The sequence below is a fragment of the Ochlerotatus camptorhynchus genome, unplaced genomic scaffold, assembly GCF_037179485.1.
Source record: "Ochlerotatus camptorhynchus isolate MF236.1 unplaced genomic scaffold, CSIRO-AGI_Acam_v1.1 ptg000313l, whole genome shotgun sequence".
Lineage (NCBI taxonomy): Eukaryota > Metazoa > Arthropoda > Insecta > Diptera > Culicidae > Ochlerotatus > Ochlerotatus camptorhynchus.
In genome coordinates this window covers 1,615,887-1,637,793 of record NW_027040801.1, presented here as the reverse complement: position 1 = coordinate 1,637,793, position 21,907 = coordinate 1,615,887, and the positions used below count along the sequence as shown (strand labels likewise).

General features: G+C 41.6%; 1 protein-coding gene across 1 annotated transcript in view; it reads right to left on the bottom strand.

The window, feature by feature from the left end:
• Positions 1 to 21,907, bottom strand: part of LOC135707499 (group 3 secretory phospholipase A2) — an 81,728-nt gene that overhangs the window by 22,648 nt on the left and 37,173 nt on the right. Inside the window, exon 3 of the mRNA XM_065229344.1 lies at positions 545 to 661. Within this exon, the coding sequence (XP_065085416.1) occupies positions 545 to 661 (117 nt within the window). The remainder of the gene's footprint in view (positions 1 to 544; positions 662 to 21,907) is intronic.

Sequence of the window (21,907 nt, the reverse complement as noted above, 5' to 3'; positions counted from 1 at the left end):
CCATGATTTCACCGTGCAAAAATCAATAATAGGATTGTTCCGATGCGTTAGTTCATTAGCTACAACATAAATCCTATTAGAGCGCATTGTATGAATATGTATGCTCATTGTTCCCTAAACAAAAGAAGCGCTCCCCCTTTTCTACGTTTATCCGTAGGACGAAGAAAATCTAATGGCGTTTCAATGGGTTAGGACGGAATTGAAACTCGTAGGACGAATTTAGAATCAAGAAGCAGTATTGGATTTTAAACAATAGCTCAACAATTTGTGACTCTTTATCAAATTCAACGGTACGTATGGAAAGGTGAATAAATTTAGAATCTTTGACAGAAATATTCCCCTTTTTTGATCAAACCCGTTCATCTGCTTTGTAAAACGGAAATTAGATCAAAAACCCTATCTGGAGTGCAGAGATAAAAAAAAACAATAACGCTTTCCATACAACAATAAGCAACGAACCTCAAATGGGCATTATTGAAAAATAAAACATCAAGACAGAAACTGAACAAGTGATATTCAATCAAAACACAACCACCATACTCACTAGATTTCAATCAACTCGCATCCGATCAGTTTCTTCTCCGGTCCCAGCTCGACGACGGCCACCGTCTGATCGTGGAAGTAGACCATCCGCAACGACGCCACATCCAGACGTCGCTTGCTGAAAGAAATAAACAAAGAAAAAAAATAAAAATAATCGGACATAGAGATAGGAAAGTAATCAACACACAAACAAGATCTTGTAAGTTTATGAAGCAAGGTCAGCAAAATTAATCAATCGCATAGATCGGCGAGAAAATACACCAGTGCAGAGTGAAAAAGTTCAAAACCCAACGGGGCAAAGAAAACAGGCCAAAGCTTCATCATAAACATGTGCCAATTATTGTTTTTTTGTTTTGCTTTCAGCAACTCCATTTGGGAATCCGACATTTCACTTGGGAGGTTCACCTCCGCGAAAATGAGGTTCATTAATGTTGCCTCCCGTTCGGCCACACGTACACATTTTGTTGACTGCATTGGTGCATTGGTGGTAGATAACACGTTTTGGTCGTTGTCCGTACAATGGCCTGTAGCAACAACTCTGTGAACAATGTTATGTTATTGTTTGTTTTTGTGTTTTTGTATGTGTTAAAGTGAGGCCATGTGCGTGTGCATTTTCGTTTAATGCATTGCTTCATTTGTTGTATGACTACTAGGTACTCAACACATATTGGTCTTTGCACGTAATAATAACGACAGCCGATGAGCTTTTTTTTCGAGTGCTGTCCGTACGTCTCGGCCGCCGTTCCACCGCCACCCGCCCAATAGCGAATCAATTTGAATGGGGTGTACGTTGGTGAGTGGACAACAACCTGCGGTCTACGGTCAGAGTTGATGGTGACTGGCAATGAGAGTGACACGCTGTCGCCACCGCGCTGCCGTATGGATATTGATTGTAATTTCGAAAACTCGTTCTCCAATGACATGAATACCAATTATGGTCAGAGGAGCACACAGCACTGTTGGTGGTGGCGGTAATCTAGGCATGGAATACGAGACTGGTTTTCGCAAGGTTTTGAATGGACTTGTTTTTAGTTTATTCATAATCTTTCGAAAGAGGATTTCGTCTGGTAAAAACAGCGAATCAAGTCTGCTTGTTTAATAGACTCTGAATTTATCGCTCATGGCAGAATCGACTGTAAATCCCTTTTGCGTAGACGTGGAGTCAAGGAATCGGACTCGGAAGAAGTTTAACGAGCTGAGGAGTCAGAGTCGGAGTCGCTGTATGACTTAAACTCCGACTTCTAGATAAATGGTTGAAATTAATGATCCTTTAAAATTATCATTTTATGAGCTTAATACTATGGTCAGACTGAAAAGTTGAGCTAAAATATGGCCATTTTGGATCCCGCAGAACGTTTCAAATATGACGTATTCGATATTTTTCAACAAATCTTAAGGCTTTTTCCTACATCACTCAAATAGACCGACTTAACTCGGAAACGGCAGGCCTCGTATCGCAGAATCTTGAGTCCTTTTCTAAGACCATTAAATAGTATTGTATTTTTCCCGGACTTGTAATCCAGATTTTAAAACAATTTCCACTTCCAAGATCATAAAATGTTCTCTATGTTTCAGAAGCATTTCAATTTTTTTAGGACTGTGATAATACATTCTACTTCTACATGTTCAAAATATCGAAAATTATTTCAGGGTGCACAATTTTCTTAATTTGTTTGTCTTAAAGATCTTGAAATCAAAGACTCAGGATTAAAAAAAATCGTGAAAAATCTCTAAGGCTTTAAGGCCTAGAGGGCTGCAAAATTATACATGTCCGTTAATATTCCATCTTGGAAAATTTTCCTCGTTCCAGAACAATAAGATTTTTCTTAGTTTTCTAGGTCCTAGGGTTATGTTTTTTTCTATTCATGAGGTGTTACAGAAGTGTCAATATCCTAGATCTTAAGAATTGATTATCTTAAAATTCACAAAATTTGTCTAAGGACAATTGTTCAGTCCTCTCATGTTTGTCAATCTATCATTAAGGCTGTTCAAATAGTATTTTAATTTTATATCCGATATCACTCAAATAGATCAACGAGAGGGGGGGAGGGGGCAAAGTAAATAACAAGGGACGAAAAAACAAATAGTTTCATAAAATGATTAGGGTGGGTGAGCCAGTAGTGGAGGTACTAAGCCAATTTATCAATTAAAAAGTAAATATACGATGTACACACAGTTTTTATACGTCAATCTATAGCTTTCAACTTCCATTTTGATAGAAAAATATTACAATGTAATAAAATTGCATAAAATTTTAGAAAGATTGTCCTCCATTAATAGGAACACTGTTCCAGTACGTGGGGCTTGCTAGCTTTGGTTCCTATAATAGTGGAATGCGTTGGTTTCTCATGGGTTCCACTATTAAAGGGCGAACACGAAATTATTGCGACACATTCAACAGGGCATAACTTTTTTACCATTGGGTAAAAATCAACCAAATTTTGCACACTTTCTCATTGATGTGTATTGTATACATGCTGTCAAACTCGAAGTCGTGTTTTTCGATTCAACGAAAATGGAGGTGAACCAACGCGAGTTTCCAAACACCTGGAATTTCCTGACCTGTCGCACCGGCAGTTGGGAAAAATGTTGAACATTCACCATTCAACCGTCTCCAGAGTGTTGAAGCGGCTCCAGGAGCGGTTGACGTTGGACCACGGCAAAGGAGCTGGAAGAAAACCGGGACCGGAGGACAAAAAGACGGAGGGAAAGGTGAAGCGGATGATTAAAGCAAATCCCAACGTCTCAATCCGTGATTTGGCTAAAAAGATCGGCATGTCGCAGAGCTACGTCCAGAATGCAAAAAAGATAGCTGGACTACATACATACAAGGTACAGAACTTCCCAAACCGCGATGAGCGGCAACAATCGACGGCTAAAACTCGGGCACGGAAGCTCTACGAGAAGATGCTGACAAAATATGGCTGTTGTGTGATGGACGACGAAACGTATATAAAAGCCGATTTCAAGCAAATTCCGGGGTTGGAGTTTTTCACCGGCAAGAGCAAGTTCGATGTGGACGACAAATTTAAGAAGAAGAAAATGTCGAAGTTCGCCTCCAAATATCTCATTTGGCAGGCCATCTGCTCTTGCGGACTGAAGAGTGAGCCTTTCGTGACAAAGGGCACAGTAAATGGCGAGATCTACAAATCTGAGTGCCTCGAGAATCGCCTTTTGCCGTTTTTGCAGCAGCACGACGAAGCTCCGCTATTTTGGCCAGATTTGGCATCATGCCACTATTCTAAAAGTGTCCTGGAGTGGTATGAGGCCAATTCTGTCCATTTTGTTCCAAAGGACATGAATCCGCCAAACTGTCCGGAGCTGCGCCCGGTAAAGCAGTACTGGGCAATAATGAAGCGGAAACTTCGGAAGAGCAAGAAGACAGTCAAAGACGAGAAGGACATGTTAAGAAAATGGGAAAAAAAAACTGAGAAACTGGTACCGGATGACACTGTAAAGACTTTGATAGAGGGCATCAAGCGAAAATGCGTTCAATTTTACACTCAAGGCTCCATCGATTAACTTTTCTTTTGATTTTTGAAGTAAATATATGTATAAAACTACCCTAAAATTTTGGTTTGATTCTAAACATTATAAGAAAATTGGCATGACATTTTCGGTGTCGCAATAATTTTGTGTTCGCCCTTTATAGGAACACTAACGTAACTATAGGTGCAAAGGAGTGAAAATCTTAAGGAAAATTAATTATTTGCCGTCACTTTTGGGCATATTTTAAGTTTGAAATATGCAAATATGCTTTATTTTAGGAGAGCTACAGATGAAAAATAATCTTATCCGGGTCCTCCTCACTATTCCGGCACAACCTTCATACCGCAGCGCACCACTGTTACTGGAACACCTACCCTATTAATCAATAATTTAAAACAAATAATTTGTGCTGCCTTAAAAAAAGCGCCCTTTCAATATTTTGTAATGAAACGATACTAGAAGGCAAGAACATGTATTTATGTGGTGAGATATGTTGCGAAAATGGTGAAAAACATCCACTGCCTACAAGTGGGAATCGAAACCACACCTCCCAGTACGCTAGAAGGGCGTTCTACCACTATGCTACCGTAGAATCTCATTCCATTTTTGTTGCCAGTTGGTGAGGCCTGCTGACGGGTAATTGATAAAAATTCCGCAAAAGCGATTTGTCGATCAAAAATATCGCCTTCTATAGCGCCAATTTAGCCAACGAGTCCGCGTTGTCGTTACCCGGAATAGAGCAATGTGATGGTATAGGAGCAGTTAGATAAAGTACTCAATTTGTGATCAGAGGGTAGTGAGGCAATTTGCTCTACTGCGTAGATATGGCTACTAGCGCCGCAATGTATATGGAACAGGGTTTTTTTTCAGTTGATATGATAGGTTTCAGGGCTGGAAAGCGCCTCAGAGCGTTTGCAGAGCAAATTTTTACATGCATCGTACAAAATTCGGCAAAGAGTTATTCCATTTGCTTCGCACATCATTTTCCAACTTATATTCGAGAAAACAATCCACACAAAGAGCGGTGATAAAAATCACACTCCATGCGGTGCAGAGAGCTAATGAAATACTACAGGCAACTCATGTCTACTTTGCCGTCTTTGATTACCACGATAGCATACGTAGGAGAAGATGAATAAGCGGAGGACCAAGAAGAACATAGTTTCTGCAGGATTTCTTATTTGCATTCTTACACTTAGTGCGCTCTTTGTGTCGGTGCGATGGCTACACTTTACGTTTTCGTTATTTCTGAGTGTGTGTGTCTTTCTTCGCTGCTTACAGCAGAGAGAAAGGCTACCAAACTTGTCTGTTTTTAACTTTGTGGATTCCAGAAAATCTGTGCAATACTGCAGTGCAGTAAAAACATTCACTGCTATTATATCACATACTCACTATCAGCCCTGCCCTGATCACTTCCAATCGAAATGATGTAAATTTGACGTCTAAGATAAAGTTGAAAAAAAGTAGAAGAAAAATACACGGCAAATAAAATCAAGTAATTATGTGTAAAAAAAAACAAAAAAAGTGTTTAAAACATAAATATTAAAAATTACACTCTTCAATATTGTTTGAATGTTGTTCATCAAAAACCTTATAAAAAATTAAATCTTCTGCAAATGTTTTTGAAATAACAGAAATCAAAGAGTAACAACAGTGCGTCATTTTTTTAAATTTTTTTGTTTATACATATTTTTGCAAATTTTTGCTTAGAAAACGATATTGCACGTCAAGAAATGGTTTTCTTTACACAATTTCACAAAAATAATAATCAGAAAGTTCATAAACTTGTCCAAAAGACTGTTTTTTTTAAGTGGTAATCAACTCTGCACACTGTGCCGAAACACATTGTGACACTGATTGGCACGTCATGCATGGCACACGATGGTAAGTACGACACAAAATATAATATAAAACGGCATCACTGTTTTGCGTTAAAATTTTGCCAATCGTTGCTAAGGTTTACTACTTTGTTTACTTCAAAGTAAGGGGGAAAGGGAAATTTTGTTCACAGTGCCGTTGCTATTTTGTTGTCGATTTTCCAGCGAAATAGTCCTCAATAATAATAAGATATTGTATAATTGACGAGACAGTCCATGTCTTTATGCCTTTTGCGGAATGAACCTCTACAGAAAGTCTACACGGCTTTTGAGAGATGTTCATAGCTTCGAAAGAATTTCTGTTTTTGAGGAAGTCCAAACGAATTCGTCAGAGTCACCACGCCACGTGAAATGGGCTTGAATACGTGTTACCTCCAGATGGCCATAGAATCCGGACCGAGAGCCAATTGTATGGGTAAGGAGAATTGTGGAATGCAGGTACGATTGCAGGGCTCATGTACGATATCAACAACAGCCTGGTGCCAAACGATCCTGCCGAACTGTGGAGGTGGTGCACAGTGGTCCAGGAGGGTGTTTTTCAGGTAAAAACTAAAAAAGTGCATAAAGATGCAGTTTAATCAAGTTGGGTCGTTCATATTTTAGATTCCTTAGGACAAAAAATAAAATTTCTAACTATTTTTCTATGCGATTTAGAAAAATAAAATGTTCCACAAAGTTGTAGATCTTATCATTTTCACAAACTTTGCTCAAAACATCAATGGTTTAAATCGTCGTTTTCATTGAGATATGAAGTATTTTTTAAGGAAGGTCCCTTCAAATCGTTTTTTCAACCATAACTTTTTTATTTGATTTTTTCATGGCATACTATGTTAGAAAGAGTTTTTTTCATTTACCAAAACAAGCAAATTTCTACAATACTTCAACACGCTACCTAACAAATGCAACATGTTAAGAGCGCTTATGTGTTAAAAACATACAATATTCTGGTAGATAATTTGCAAATTGGGGCAATCAGTTTTTTTTTTAACGAATGACGTGATCAAATTCTACATGCTTTGATGAATATTTTCATGTAAAAATATTAGAGGGGAAGTTATTTTTCATTACAGGACAGCTAATTTAAAATCATGATTTTTAGCTCAATTTTACTTGAAATTGGCTCTTTTCTGAACTAACTTCTTTTATTTCAAAGTTTAATCATCTCTTTCGTTAAAAATATAATTTTTGTAGAAAACCACACAGCTTGACAGATAAAAATCACACTACAATATTATCATTCTGCTAATTTTAAGAGATGTGTTCCATATCATGTTATTGGCTTTATCGAAGTTATTAAAAAAAGATAGGGTTTGTGTATAGTGTAAACCCGCATTATTGACGTAGGATTACACGATTATTGTTGTTCCTCCATTCAATAATATTCAATAGATTATTAACACATAAACTGAATTCCCAAATCAACAATGTTTCAATTCATTATTCAAATATTTGAAATTAGGTGACACTCAATATCTTAAAATGAAGAATAAATTTTTAGCACTCAATATTTAGTTCTTATCCCATTTGAGATAAGTTCCAAACATGGACACTAAACGTTCTCTAACTGAATAATAATTAAAACTTATCGTAAGCGGTGTAGTGTGGTGTAGTGGTAGCCCCAAAAGGCTTGGGGTCAATCCCAGTCGGTGACGCCCGATTTTCTGATGCATAAAATCCATGATCACGGCTTCTTTCGGAAGGGAAGTAAAGCCGTTGGTCCCCGGTCCATGAGTTAATAGGTTGATAGGTAGGGTCCAGGAAATAGGAGCTGCCTTCCTGGTGTCGGTAGCATTGGTACTCAGTACAGAAAACAAGATCGACGTAAAACAAATAAAAACAAATCAATCGTAAGTTAAAATGCATTCCATATAACATTCCAGTTTATAATATATTGCAGTGCATCTGACATCATATAACATTTTTATATTGCATTTAATATGTATTGTCCACCTGCACAACTCTTCCGAAGACACCAACTTTCTATCAAATCAGGATGTCAAGTGAAGTTTACTATTGATAAACAGCAATAATATTTACACCGAACAAATCTTACATCAAATTTCAATCAAGTGGTGTAATAAGATTCGAAATCCATCCATAATTGGTCAAGTTATAAGCGTTCAAAACCTGACACTATTTCGTCACACTGTTTTTTCGATTTGCACCCCAGTTTATTCCACAAAGACGTAGTTCATACGTCAATATTAACCATCAGCATGAACTACCTCTCACAATATTTGAACGAAGTTATCTATGCATTTGGATTTAGTTGGTTCGGAGAGTATCAAAACTGACATTATGATCAGAACTATTCAAGACCTTCAATACTGTGGATCGTTAACCGAAAATAATCTGATGAAGCGAATTTCAATCGAATCTCTAGAATCCAGCCTTGTAGTATCGATACTCTCTAGTTTCGCCAGTTGTGAATCAGTCGAAGTTTTCATTATTCAGTATTTTACAGTATTATTATTCAGTATTTTACAAGAAAACTGCACGTGCTGAAGCTTAAGGGTTTCGAAGATGACGGAAAGTAAATGTATTTTCACAAGTATTGTAGGTCTTTTATTAGTCATAAGTATTTACAGGAATATTCATTGCAAACAAGGAGGTGGTTTTCCTTTTAATGGAAGGGAAAGTTGTGACCGTGTACAAAAAAAATCTGGTAGTGTTTTGAATATCATTGGGGAATATTTGAAAAACTCTATTCGAACTGGTTGAAGGGAAAACTAATTTTTGAGACGCTGAACGTTCTCATAGTCGAGCACAAGAACCAAACAAAATAGGACGCGTGAATTGCGGGAGCATTTTTCTCCAAAGGAACTGATGTTTGCCGCAGCATCTAGTGTTGAACCGCCAGGTGTTAAGCTTGATGATATTTGTAATTAATGTCAAATGCATTACCTTATTCTACGTAACAGGAAACAAGAATGCCGAGATTGTATAGAACATCATGAAAGCACCAAGTTCAATGGAAACCTCAGAAACCAAAATCTAATTATGTTTGCATATAAACGCAAGAGCTTCTTCTGGGGAATACGGCCAGAAGAATATCTTGCGTTTATATGTAAACATAATTTCTCGAAAGCGCAATACACGAGTATTCGACTTACTATTCTTCAAAACGGCGCAGATATGTATCCAGTAGACTGATGCAAAATTTTAAATTTTCGCTCCACAGTGTTCAAACGGTTTCAAGTCGGGTCCTGATTAGCCTCCGAAAGTTTAAACTCATTTGATAAGAAACTGACTTGGCACAAACCATTTGAAGTTTATATGGAAATTACTATGGGAAAACAAAAAAAAATTGTTCATTGTCTTCTAGCATTTTTACATATTGTACTGTTAACAAATTCTATTACTATTCTTATAGGAACTTTTATCAGCTACAACTTTGCAGAAAATCGTTTTTCAGCCAAACGTCAAATTAAATAGTAATTAATTGTTTAAGAGGTTGATAATCTTATGGCATGATTAAGCAACTGTATTGTGGGCAACACTGTATTCTGCAGTTGGACTTAGTAGCCATGATTTTTGTCCTCTATTCTACGCGCCATAAACACCAATGTTGCCTGCTGAACAGTTGATTGAGCATAATCATAAGACATCTGTGACTTGAATCATTAATAATTTTTGTTCCTTACATTTGATCGAAAAGTGGTCTTCAACAAAGTTTAAGATGAGAAAATTTTCAATAAGCTCAGCTATCATTTTCTAAAGTAGAGTGAACTGGTGAATTTTGAGATAGATATGAACCGAAATTATGGTTTCTCCATAGTAATTCCCATATAAATTTCAAATGGTTTGTGCCAAGTCAGTTTCTCACTAAATGAGTTCAAATTTTGGGAGGCTAATTTGGAACCGTTTGAGCACTGTGGAGCGAAAATTTCAAATTTTGCATCAGTGTAGTATCCAGCGTATGGCAAAATTCTCGAAACAAAGGAAATGTATTATCCATCTGGTAAATTTTAAAAGGGAATAAAGGATGAACTAAAACTGTAATTACACTGTCTGCTTGTCTGTCAATGTGTTTTTACATTGAGATAACGTTAGGATAAATTCAAAACATTGAGAAATATTACGCATACCTTTACAGAAATACTTCACTTCGCAACCGATGAACCATTCTGACGGCCATATGAGTACCCAAGTAACCATATAGCCGCAATATAGCTTGTATATTCTTACTTTGCTTGAGTATGGTTAGTTGGGGAATCTGATGAAACTGTCACTTCCTGAAACTGATCCCTTTCGCAAACGGAGCGCTCGATGGACCAGTGACTTTGGACGTGAGCCTCGTCCCAGATCACCATGGCAATTCAATATGGTGGACATCAAACCGACCGAAAAAGGCGGAATCAAATTAGAACCAACCAACCAAGGACGGTCTACGGAAGGAAATTGCCGGTGAAGCACGGAATGGAATACGAAGCGTTAGAGAAAAAGTCCAAGGGATTCCAAAAGAAGCAAATAACGACGGCGGAAGAGCAGAATATGGTGAGAGCTTTCCATTTATTAAAAAAAAATATTCAAAATTACACTAAATACATGCGAGGGTTGAAAAGAATATTTTCGAACCTGGAAGTGTGTATGTATCACCAATATCCATTTGATAACGGTGATGCATACATGCGGGGCTTATTGTGAGTGAAAGTAACCTCGGAATGGGCGTGACTCTCCAGACATTCTGAAATGGGTTGCTGGATCTGCAATAGAGCTATCAGCGTATAACTCCCGGACTAAAGCTGTCTACAATGACCATAAATGCGACGTTGTAGAGAGAGTTCTTCCGTAATAACACTGCCGGCCAGTGGGGGTTAGAGGGAATACACACACACACACACACACACACACACACACACACACACACACACACACACACACACACACACACACACACACACACACACACACACACACACACACACACACACACACACACACACACACACACACACACACACACACACACACACACACACACATACACACGCACACACACACACACACACACACACACACACACACACACACACACACACACACACACACAGACACACACACACACACACACACACACACACACACACACACACACACACACACACACACACACACACACACACACACACACACACACAAACACACACACACACACACACACACACACAGGGCTACAAATGGTGAGTTGACAACCTAGCTCTGGTTCTCACAAGTTCCTACCTCACGCCTCCCCGTGGTGTAGCCTGGGCAATGTTGTCCTTCTGACAATAGCAAAGTGAGGGGGTGCGACGCGAACACTGGCGCGGTAACCATAACACGGCGATAGAGGAAATGCTTCGTCAACCCGCAGGAGTGCCAACCGGCACATTAGGATCGACGCCAGTAAGATCCTTATTACGGCATACTGGATACGGCATGGAACTATGGACACGACACGATTGGATACCACGCTACAGGGCTGACAGTCGTGCTATTCTGCTCCCTAAGTAAAGAAGGGTGACACCTTCTTGAAATGGCGAGTGGGCTAATAGTGCGGCTGCCCCCGTCCCGGTAAAACCTTGGCAGGCCTCCGGATACGTTCAAAACTCGTCACCAATTGGTGATTGGTGAGTAGTAGACTCAGATGTAACATTCCTGACTTACGCCGATCTGGCTCTGAACACGGCCCCCATGAAGGACCGTGTCAACCCTAGCATGGCCTCCCTGCTTGCATAGATAACCATGGGATCACGATAGGAGACTACATACAACGAGTGGAGATAGCGGCCCGAAGGGGGGACCCATCAGAATGGATAAAATTGGAGAAAAAAATAAAAATGAAGAAAATGAAAAAACCAAAAAAAATATGAAGAACGACGGCAATACGCCAGACAGTGAAAACGGAGGAGCAAACGTGTTCGCAAGGAGTGGGATATTGCAGAGATCACCAGTGTCGAACCTGGGGATCACTGCGAGTTCCAGCAGCAGCAGTAAGTTTCAAGAAGAGCAGCCAGGCGTTGAGCTAAGCCAGATATTCACACCGATATCCAGCAGTAGCAAATCTCAAGAACTGCAGCTCGGGAGAACCAAAATGACGGAGGTCAGGAGGAAGATCGATGATCTCTATGTGTTCGTGAAGGATAAAAACAACGTACACAAAGAGATCAAGCAACTTGTGACCGGTATCAAATCCGGCATAACAGTGGCAGATCGGGAATGTCAAGAGTGGAGAAAAAGGGCCGAAAATGCTGAAAAGGCTCTGCTGGAGGCCAAGGAGAACATAAGACTGGCTCAAGCACATGAGACTCCGAAGGGACCCACAAATCCACGTCCTGAAAAGAGAGGGACACGCCAGGAGATGAGGAGGAGCCCAAAAAACGCAGGGACGACGAGGAAGGCATCAAGGAGATGGGAGAAAATGGTGCGTGGCGTAAAGTCGAGAACCAGAAGGAGAGGAAGAAAAAACAGAAGGAAGATGAAGTGAGGAAGAAGGAAGAGGAAGCGAGGAGGAAGGAAGAAGAAGCGAGGAAGAAGGAAGAGAAGAAGAAGGAAGACAGGAAGAATAAGGAGAAGCCTAGGCCTCGTAGGGAGAGAAGCAAGGGTGACGCTCTGGTTGTTGAGGCGAAGGACAAAACGTCCTACGCAGCACTCCTCCGGAAAGTGAGAGACGATCCGGAGTTGAAACAACTAGGCGAGAATGTGGTGAAAACCAGGCGAACCCAGAAAGGCGAGATGCTATTCGAGCTGAAAAGGGACCCTACGGTTAAGAGCTCAGCTTTTAAGGAGCTCGTCGAAAAATCTCTTGGCGAGACGGCGAACGTAAGAGCCTTATCCCAGCAGTCAGTGGTCGAGTGCAGGGATCTGGACGAGATCACAACAGAAGACGAGTTAAAAAGTGCGCTGAAGGTGCAATGCAACCTGGGAGACGTACCGATGGCAATTCGGTTGAGAAAGGCGTATGGTGGCACGCAGACGGCGTTGATACGACTTTCTTCGGACGCAGCTAACGAGCTGCTGAAGACTGGCCGAATCAAGGTTGGGTGGTCAGTGTGCCCGTTGAAAGCTATTCCTCGGGTATCTAAGAAAATGGAGAGATGCTACAAATGCATGGGCTTCGGTCACCAGGCGAGACACTGCAAAGGCCCTGACAGATCTGATCTGTGCAGGAAATGCGGAGAGAAGGGGCACGTTGCAAAAGACTGTACAAAGCAACCGAGGTGCATGCTCTGCAAAAAGGAGGACGGAAATGGCCATGTGACGGGAAGTTTCAGGTGCCCTGAGTTCAAGAAGGCGATGGTGGGCCAGCAATAATGAAGGTAACCCAAATAAATCTCAATCATTGTAACACAGCACAGCAACTGTTGTGGCAGTCAACAACGGAAACAAAGTGCGACGTTGCAATCATTGCAGAGCCATACCGAGTCCCTCTCGATAATGGTAACTGGGTGGCGGATAGAGCAGGAATGGCGGCCATACAAGTCATGGGCAGGTATCCCATACAACAAGTGGTGGCAAGCTCATATGAAGGTTTCGTGATCGCCAAAATCAATGGAATCTTTGTATGTAGTTGCTACGCACCCCCGAGATGGACAATTGAGCAGTTCCACCAGATGCTAGATGGGCTCACCGAAGAGCTCATTGGACGGAGACCAGTCGTCATCGCAGGAGACTTCAATGCTTGGGCAGTGGATTGGGGGAGCAGATGTACCAACGCAAGAGGGTATAGCCTGCTGGAAGCTCTGGCAAAGTTGAACGTCAGTCTGGCCAACGAAGGAACCATCAGCACCTTCCGCAAAGATGGTAGGGAATCCATTATCGACGTTACTTTCTGCAGTACGTCGCTAATGGCAAATATGAACTGGACAGTGTGCGAGGAGTACACCCATAGTGACCATCAGGCGATCCGGTACAGTATCGGCGAACGAACACCGGTGGAAATGCGGAGGACGAAAGTAAGCGAGCGGAAGTGGAAGACGAAGGCATTCAATAAGGATCTCTTCATCGAAGCTCTAAGGGTAGACAACAGCGTCCCGGGCCTAAGTGCGAATGAGTTGACCGAATTATTAGCAAGGGCATGTGACACAACTATGCCGAGAAAACTGGAGCCAACGAACAGGCGGCGTCCAGCCTACTGGTGGAACGAGGAAATTAGCACCCTCCGTGCTACTTGTCTTCTAGCCAGAAGGCGTGCTCAGAGAGCAAGAACAGAAGCAGACAGAGAGGAGCGCAGGGTGGTGTTCCGAGAGGCCAGGGCTGCACTGAAACGAAAGATAAAGCTGAGCAAGTCAAATAGTTTCAAGGAGTTGTGCCGCGATGCCGATGCCAACCCCTGGGGCAACGCATACCGAGTTGCGATGGCGAAGATCAGAGGCCCAACGATGCCGGTTGAAATGTGTCACAACAAGCTGAAAGGCATCGTGGAGGGACTTTTCCCACAGCATGACCCAACGAACTGGCCACCTACACCATATGGCGAGGTAGATGAAGACAACGTTGAACAAGTCTCCAACGAGGAACTCGAAGCAGCAGCGAAAGGCTTGAAAGCGAATAAAGCTCCCGGCCCGGATGGAATTCCCAACGTGGCGTTGAAGGCGGCGATCCAGACGTTCCCGGACATGTTCAGGATGGTGCTGCAGAAATGTCTGGACGATGGTCAGTTCCCTGATAGGTGGAAGGTACAAAAGCTTGTGCTGTTGCAGAAGCCCGGAAAACCGCCGGGGGATCCTGCATCGTATAGGCCAATATGCTTGCTGGATACTGTAGGAAAGCTCTTAGAGAGGATCATCCTCAACAGGCTGACGAAATGCACGGAGAGTGAACACGGATTGTCGGAGAGACAGTTTGGATTCCGGAAAGGGAGATCGACGGTGGATGCAATTCGGACAGTGATTGACAGAGCCGAGAGAGCTTCCAAACAGAAGCGGAGAGGAAATCGATACTGCGCCGTGATTACGATCGATGTCAAGAATGCATTCAATAGCGCCAGCTGGGAGGCCATCGCCAAGGCGCTCCATAGAATGAGGGTTCCGGGCTACCTCTGCAGGATTCTAAGTAGTTATTTCCAGAACCGGGTCCTTGTCTACGTGACAGACACGGGGCAGAAATCGCTTAGAATCACGGTGGGGGTTCCCCAAGGCTCCATTCTAGGTCCTACGCTGTGGAACGGAATGTACAATGGCGTGCTGACGCTCAAGCTGCCCAAAGGAGTTGAGATCGTTGGCTTTGCGGACGATGTCGTCTTGACGGTAACCGGTGAGACGCTGGAAGAAGTGGAAATGTTGGCGGCTGAGGCGATAGATACGATTGGTAACTGGATGCAAGGAGCGAAGCTGCAGATAGCCCACCACAAAACAGAAGTGATGTTGGTCAGTAACTGCAAAGCAGTGCAGCGGGCAGAGATTACCGTTGGAGAGCACACCATTGCTTCGAAGCGCATGCTTAAGTATCTGGGAGTGATGATCGACGACCGGCTAAACTTTAATAGCCACATCGAATATGCTTGCGAGAAGGCGACGAAGGTCATCAACGCAATAGCCAGAATCATGCCGAACAATTCTGGTCCAAGCAGCAGCAAGAGACGTCTTCTGGCTAGTGTTTCCTCATCAATACTAAGGTACGGAGGTCCAGCCTGGATTGAAGCGCTGAAAACGAAGCAGAACCAAAGGAAATTGAGCAGTACGTTCCGGCTCATGGCCATGCGAGTCGTGAGTGCGTACAGAACCATTTCGATGGAGGCAGTATGCGTTATCGCCGGTATGATCCCAATCGGCATCACCTTGGCGGAGGACTACGAGTGCTATATGACGAGAGAAACCAGAGGAGTACGAAAAATGGTGAGAACGGAGTCGATGGCTAAGTGGCAGCAGGAGTGGGATGCAGCAGAGAACGGTAGATGGACACACAGGCTAATACCGACTCTTTCGACCTGGGTGAACAGGAAGCATGGAGAAGTCAACTTCCACTTGACGCAGTTCCTGTCTGGTCATGGCTGCTTCAGGAAGTACCTGCATCGGTTCGGACACACAACGTCACCCTTCTGTCCGGAGTGTGGGAATGTGGAAGAATCACCAGAGCACGTGGTCTTCGAATGTCCTAGATTTGATGATGTGCGAGAGGATATGCTCGCCCTTAGCACGGAGAATGTCGTCGAAGAAATGTGTCGAGAGGAGGGCACCTTTAACGCCGTCAGCAGAGCAGTAACGCAGATCATGTCAGCGCTGCAGCGAAAATGGCGGGAAGACCAACTAGAAAGTAGTAATGTGCTCACACAAGTGCGAACTGAAAGCCGAAGCCGGGAGAACTCTCCGTCAGAGTAGGCTGTATCCACCACCAGGGATAACCGAGTAGAACGTGACGCTGGGAGATAAATGGCTCACAAATTGGAGAGACGATCAGCGAACTGGAAGCGCCAATTAGCTGAGGTAAAGTGAGGTGCGTAATGCACGGCCCCCTCCGAAGTAATACGACAAGTGGTTCCGGGGGAAAAGGGCAAGGCGTCTAAGGAGGTTTTAGTGCGGTAAGAATCCCACACACCGTGTCACCGCGACTGTGCGCCCAGTCGTCAAGCGGTGGTACGATGGCCTTTTTGAAGGTTTCCTCCTTGCCAAAAAAAAAAAAAAAAAAAAAAAAAAAAAAAAAAAAAAAAAAAAAAACACACACACACACACACACACACACACACACACACACACACACACACACACACACACACACACACGCGCACACACACACACACACACACACACACACACACACAACTAAAACTGTAATTACACTTATGCCTTATACAGAAATATCGATTTGTGGCAGTAGTTAGGCTTCAAGAACTTCTGGACCACACTGCGACCCGCTTAATAAGCAGTCAGGTTCCTGTTGAAAAACTGCAACAGTTCTGTGGTAGCTATGAACTAACAAGTGGGTGTGTGATGGCAGAAGTAATCTCCCCAAATATAAGCAAGGTTTAAGTGACGAGCTCAAAGACGGTGAAGTTAAGGAGTATTCGTATTCTCGACCCCTCTGCGTATAGTAGCAAAGAAAACTGGGTCAGCTACGGAGGAAATTGTTTTGGTCAATACTCTACCATCATCAGTTACTTTATGTCGCCCAATAAAATTACTGTTCTCCAAAGAAAATGCACAATTAACGTCACAAGAAGTTGAGCATATGGAAAGGCAAATCGGTCTGCTGAATCCAACCATATACCGATCAAATGGTATCGAGCTTCCAGTTGTTCCAAAACTGTATTTCAGTATGGTCGATACAAAAGTTGTGAATTATGTTAGCGGTACCAATACCCAATCCTATTTATTGTCGTGCGGGTAAAAATCTAAACGCTGTCAACAGAGAAGATGACCTGAACGAAACTGACACGTCAAAATACACCAAAATTCAACAACAAGATCAATGGTGTCCATATTAAGCATCTATGACCACATTAGTCACTTCCAGGCATTTCCCGGATGCCCCCGGGGAAGTGACCAGAACCGAACTTGATCCAAAACCCACCATGTATAAAAGTTAGTTCAGAAAAGAGCCAATTTTAAGTAAAATAGAGCTAAAAACATGACTTTAAATTAGCTGTCCTGTAATAAAAAATAACTTCCCCTCTATTATTTTTGCATGAAAATATTCATCAAAGCACGTCAAATTTAATCACGTCATTCGTTAAAAAAAAAGGTTGCCCCAATTTGCAAATTCTTCATCAGAAAATCGTATGTTTTTAACACATCAGCGCTCTTAACATGTTGTATTTGTGAGGTAGCGTGTTGAAGTATTGTAGAAATTTGCTTGTTTTGGTAAATGAAAAAAACTCTTTCTAACATAGTATGCCATGAAAAATCAAATAAAAAAGTTATGGTTGAAAAAACGATTTGAAGGGACCTTCCTTAAAAAATACTTCATATCTCAATGAAAATGACGATTTAAACCATTGATGTTTGGAGCAAAGTTTGTGGAAATGATAAGATCTACAACTTTGTGGAACATTTTATTTTTCTAAATCGCATAGACAAAACGTTAGAAATTTTATTTTTTGTCCTAAGGAATCTAAAATATGAACGACCCCTTCATCAGATGCGCCTTTTTTTTATCTAAACTTGTCTCAATACACCAACTTGATTAAACTGCATCTTTATGCACTTTCATAGTTTTTACCTGAAAAACACCCTCCTGGACCACTGTGTATTTGGTCACTTATTTCTTCAACGTGGGCACTAAAATCACTATTTTCGACAGCATTGATCGCTACCTGATTCACGAAGGATTCGGGCCACTTCCCAATAAGGCGAATAAAGTCAGGTTTTTGTCGATTGCATTACACGATCTATAAGTGCGGTAATCCAGTGTTGCCTTGACCCATCGTTCTTATAAAATTGCAAGGGTATTTTCCCGTTGAGCGAAGTCAATAATGTTAAGCTGCTATAAGTGTATATCTAGATTTACTATCTCATCTGCTGTAAGCTTGATCTTGACACAATCCAGCAAATTGAATGCAATAAAAGTTTGAAAGACTTGATCCGCTCGGCCATTAAATTGATTAGTCAAGTGTTTCGAAGCATCCCAACAGCTGATCTTATCTATAATTTTACACCTCGCACTTCGTTCGTCTAATCCGTATCGTGTATACGCCCTATCGCAAACGACAAAATCACTGCATGGCTTGTTTTTTTTTTACGTTTACAACCGAGTTCGTCGCTTGTATCGCCATCCATGTCTCCCATCTACTTCAACGCCTAAGTTGGCTGGCATGAAAGAGAAAAGCAAACCTGCCTACCAACGAGCAGAAATTAAGTAATCACACACGCCACCCTGCCGTGTCAGAGACCAAAGCCCCAACCACTCCGGACCTACCCGGTGGGACGATCGCGATCGCATTTGTCTCAATAGCCTTATTGATCATTTCTCCTCGACATCCGACCGTTAGGCTACCTACTATCTAGTAAAAATCGCGTGATCAATGAACCTCGACTCGCACGCTGCCAGCTTTCACCCTCTCTCGCACTCCGTCGTCCATTCGTTTTTTTTTCAGCTAATCTACCTACGCGGGTTGTTTATGGCTTTTTTTCGCGTTTCTTCCCCGTAAGCTACGTAAGTTAATTTGTGCCCCCATCTCTACCACCTCTCTACTTCCTTCTGTAACTTTTTTCTTTCTTTCGATTTTACCTCATCCGTGTCCAACATCCGCCCGGAGAAGGCGGCGGCGCATCACAGGCGCGAAAAATAACGTAAAGCAGAAGAAAACTGTAACAGCAATTAGGAAAACCCATCATCGGTGCATTGTTTGCCACTTGTAGCCTGCTTTTGTTTTGTTCAATCTCTGCAGCCACCGCTGCACCGCAAACTGCATTTGTTTTGATGGCTTTTGAATTGTTTTTTTTTCCTTCGCCACCCAACACTTTCAGTTTTATGCCACTTCTCTTTCTCCATCGTCATCTAGGGGGTGATGTGATGATGGAGTTGCTCGCATGAACGGAAAAGATCGCGAACTTACTGAGATGCACAATCTTCGACAGTCATCAAGAAAAAAAAAACAAATACTAACAACCCTCGTAAACTATTAAGCGGATGGTTTTATGCGATGTTTGAACTCTAGGCCCCGTTGGGTCGAGGAAGTGGAGATTCCCTGAGGGGGTCTTTAAAGGGAAGCGAAATGTTATGGTTTTTTTTACAACAACTCACGACCGACCGGTGTATTTCTCCGATTTCTATTCAGCCGGTTAATAGATTTGAGTTATGGGAAAGATTGAGAGGTTGTGAACATTTATTGGGTGTCGTGAATCAAGCAGGAAATTGGAGGATAACATTATAGTCCGAACATGACATTCAAATAATAAAGAAAATTCAGCTTTGTCGTTGACCAACCGTATCAATCAGATTGTTGTACTTTCTCGTAGATAGTTCAAAGTTAATTTTTGGGTTGTCGACTGGAGATCTGAAAATTCACAAAGGTTAATATAGTAAATACTCATTTTTTGATCCCATGGAGCAGATTCATGGAAACATGGATTGAGCAAGCGCATTTTCAGGGCTGTTACAACAGGCGCGGATTTAGCGAATTTCATGGATTTGAACTTTCAGTCGCGAAAATCGCGGAAACATTAAATGATGTCGCGAAAATCGCAAAGGGACTGATGTGCTGTTACAAAAATTGTGGAATTCAATTTTGTTGTTCATTTGGCTCTCAATTTTTTACCGGTTCAAACCAAACACCCTGCAAATAATCGAGAAATGATCTCAATTCCATAAGTCACACCGGATTTACACGGAAATTCCCTGAGGTCTGTCCAATATGAGACATTTTCCTTTTTTTTTTCCTATATGAACATACCATTTTTCGTTGTCAAATCATAAACGAATCGTATATATGCGAGTAATTGCCATGTATACCGGATATTCTAGGTTCTCCAAATCGTCCTTGAGTGCAGTTGATTTGTTCTACTATATCAACCAAGACTGCAATAATGTATGTAGTACCGAAATATGTCCAAACAGATTCAAAATGTCTATGTGGATTGTACCCGACCTATTGCTACGTATACAAGATGTTAGAGGTTCTGAAATCATCCTGAAAATCAGATTATTTTTCTATTAGATCACCTAAGACTAATTAGATATCTGTAGTATTGAAATATGCCCAAACAAATGTGCAGTGTCTATGTGGATCATGCCAACCTATTTTCGTGTTTGCCAAATGTTCTAGGATTTCCAAATCGATATTTCGATACTACAGGTATTATCCTAGTCTTTGTTGATCTAGTAAAATAAATCATCTGAACTGCAGGACGATTTGGAGAACCTAGATCATCTGGTATACGTGGAAACAATTAAACATTATCCTTATAGACATTATGAATCTGTTTGGACCTATTTCGATACTACAGACTTTATCCTAGTTATGGTTGATCTAATAGAATGAATCATCTGAACTCCAGAACGATTTCTTCTTCTTCTTATTCACATTTCAAGCTCATTGCTTAGAGCATATTAGCTTATATTGCGTGCTCTCAACTTAGTGTTATTACAGTTATTAATTGAGAGCTTTCGATGCCAATACCAATGCATGAATTCGTATATTGTGTGGCTAGCACAATGCTACTCTATGCCCAGGGAAGTCGAGAAAATTTCCAGCCCGAAAGATTCGCTCGACCGGACCGGGAATCGACACTGCCGCCTCCGGCTTGGTAATACCGTGCCTTTACTGACTAGGCTATGAGACCCAGAACGATTTGGAGAACTTGAAACATCTGGTATACATGACAACAGTTCATGCATGATCCACATAGACACTGTGCATCTGTCTGGACATATTTTGATACTAAAGCCATTGTCCTAATCTCGGTTGATCTAGTAGATCAAATTATCTGAACCTCAGAACGATTAGAAGAACCTTAAACATCTGGATTACTCGGAAATAGATCATGCATGATACACATATACACTTTGAATCTTATTGGACATTTTTCGATACTACAGACATTATTGCAGTCTTGGATGATCTAGGACAATAAAAGTGAGGAAACTTTTGGAAATGATTATAATGTTTTCAGAGATGATCGTGACTTACTCGAAACTCAAAGAATGTCAGGTGGTGGAGTTCTTATTGCTATTTCTTCAAAATTTATTTCAGAACTTATAGTAAAGTAAAAAAATTGAGCATGTGTGGGTAAAGACAAATATTGTTGATTGCACGAATTTTTAGACTTCTGCGAGAAGATTTCAGTGACAGTTATGCTTGCGCACTCACTAATACTACTTAATCCTTATGTCAGACAGTGTTATACAAACATTTTATTTGTATTTATCTCGTTCTCAAAGATTTATCTGACAGTGCAACGCCCCACTTGCCAATTTCCCGTCCAGATGAATGTCCCTTAAAATCCCGAACAGCAACAAGCAGCCAGCAACCGTACAGCCCTTCTGGAAGTTTCTCTTGTGAAAACGTACCACCAGCAACTTCTTCACCGACGAACGATGAATCACCCGATTTCTCCAGATCCAGCTCATAGTCCACTTGCTGA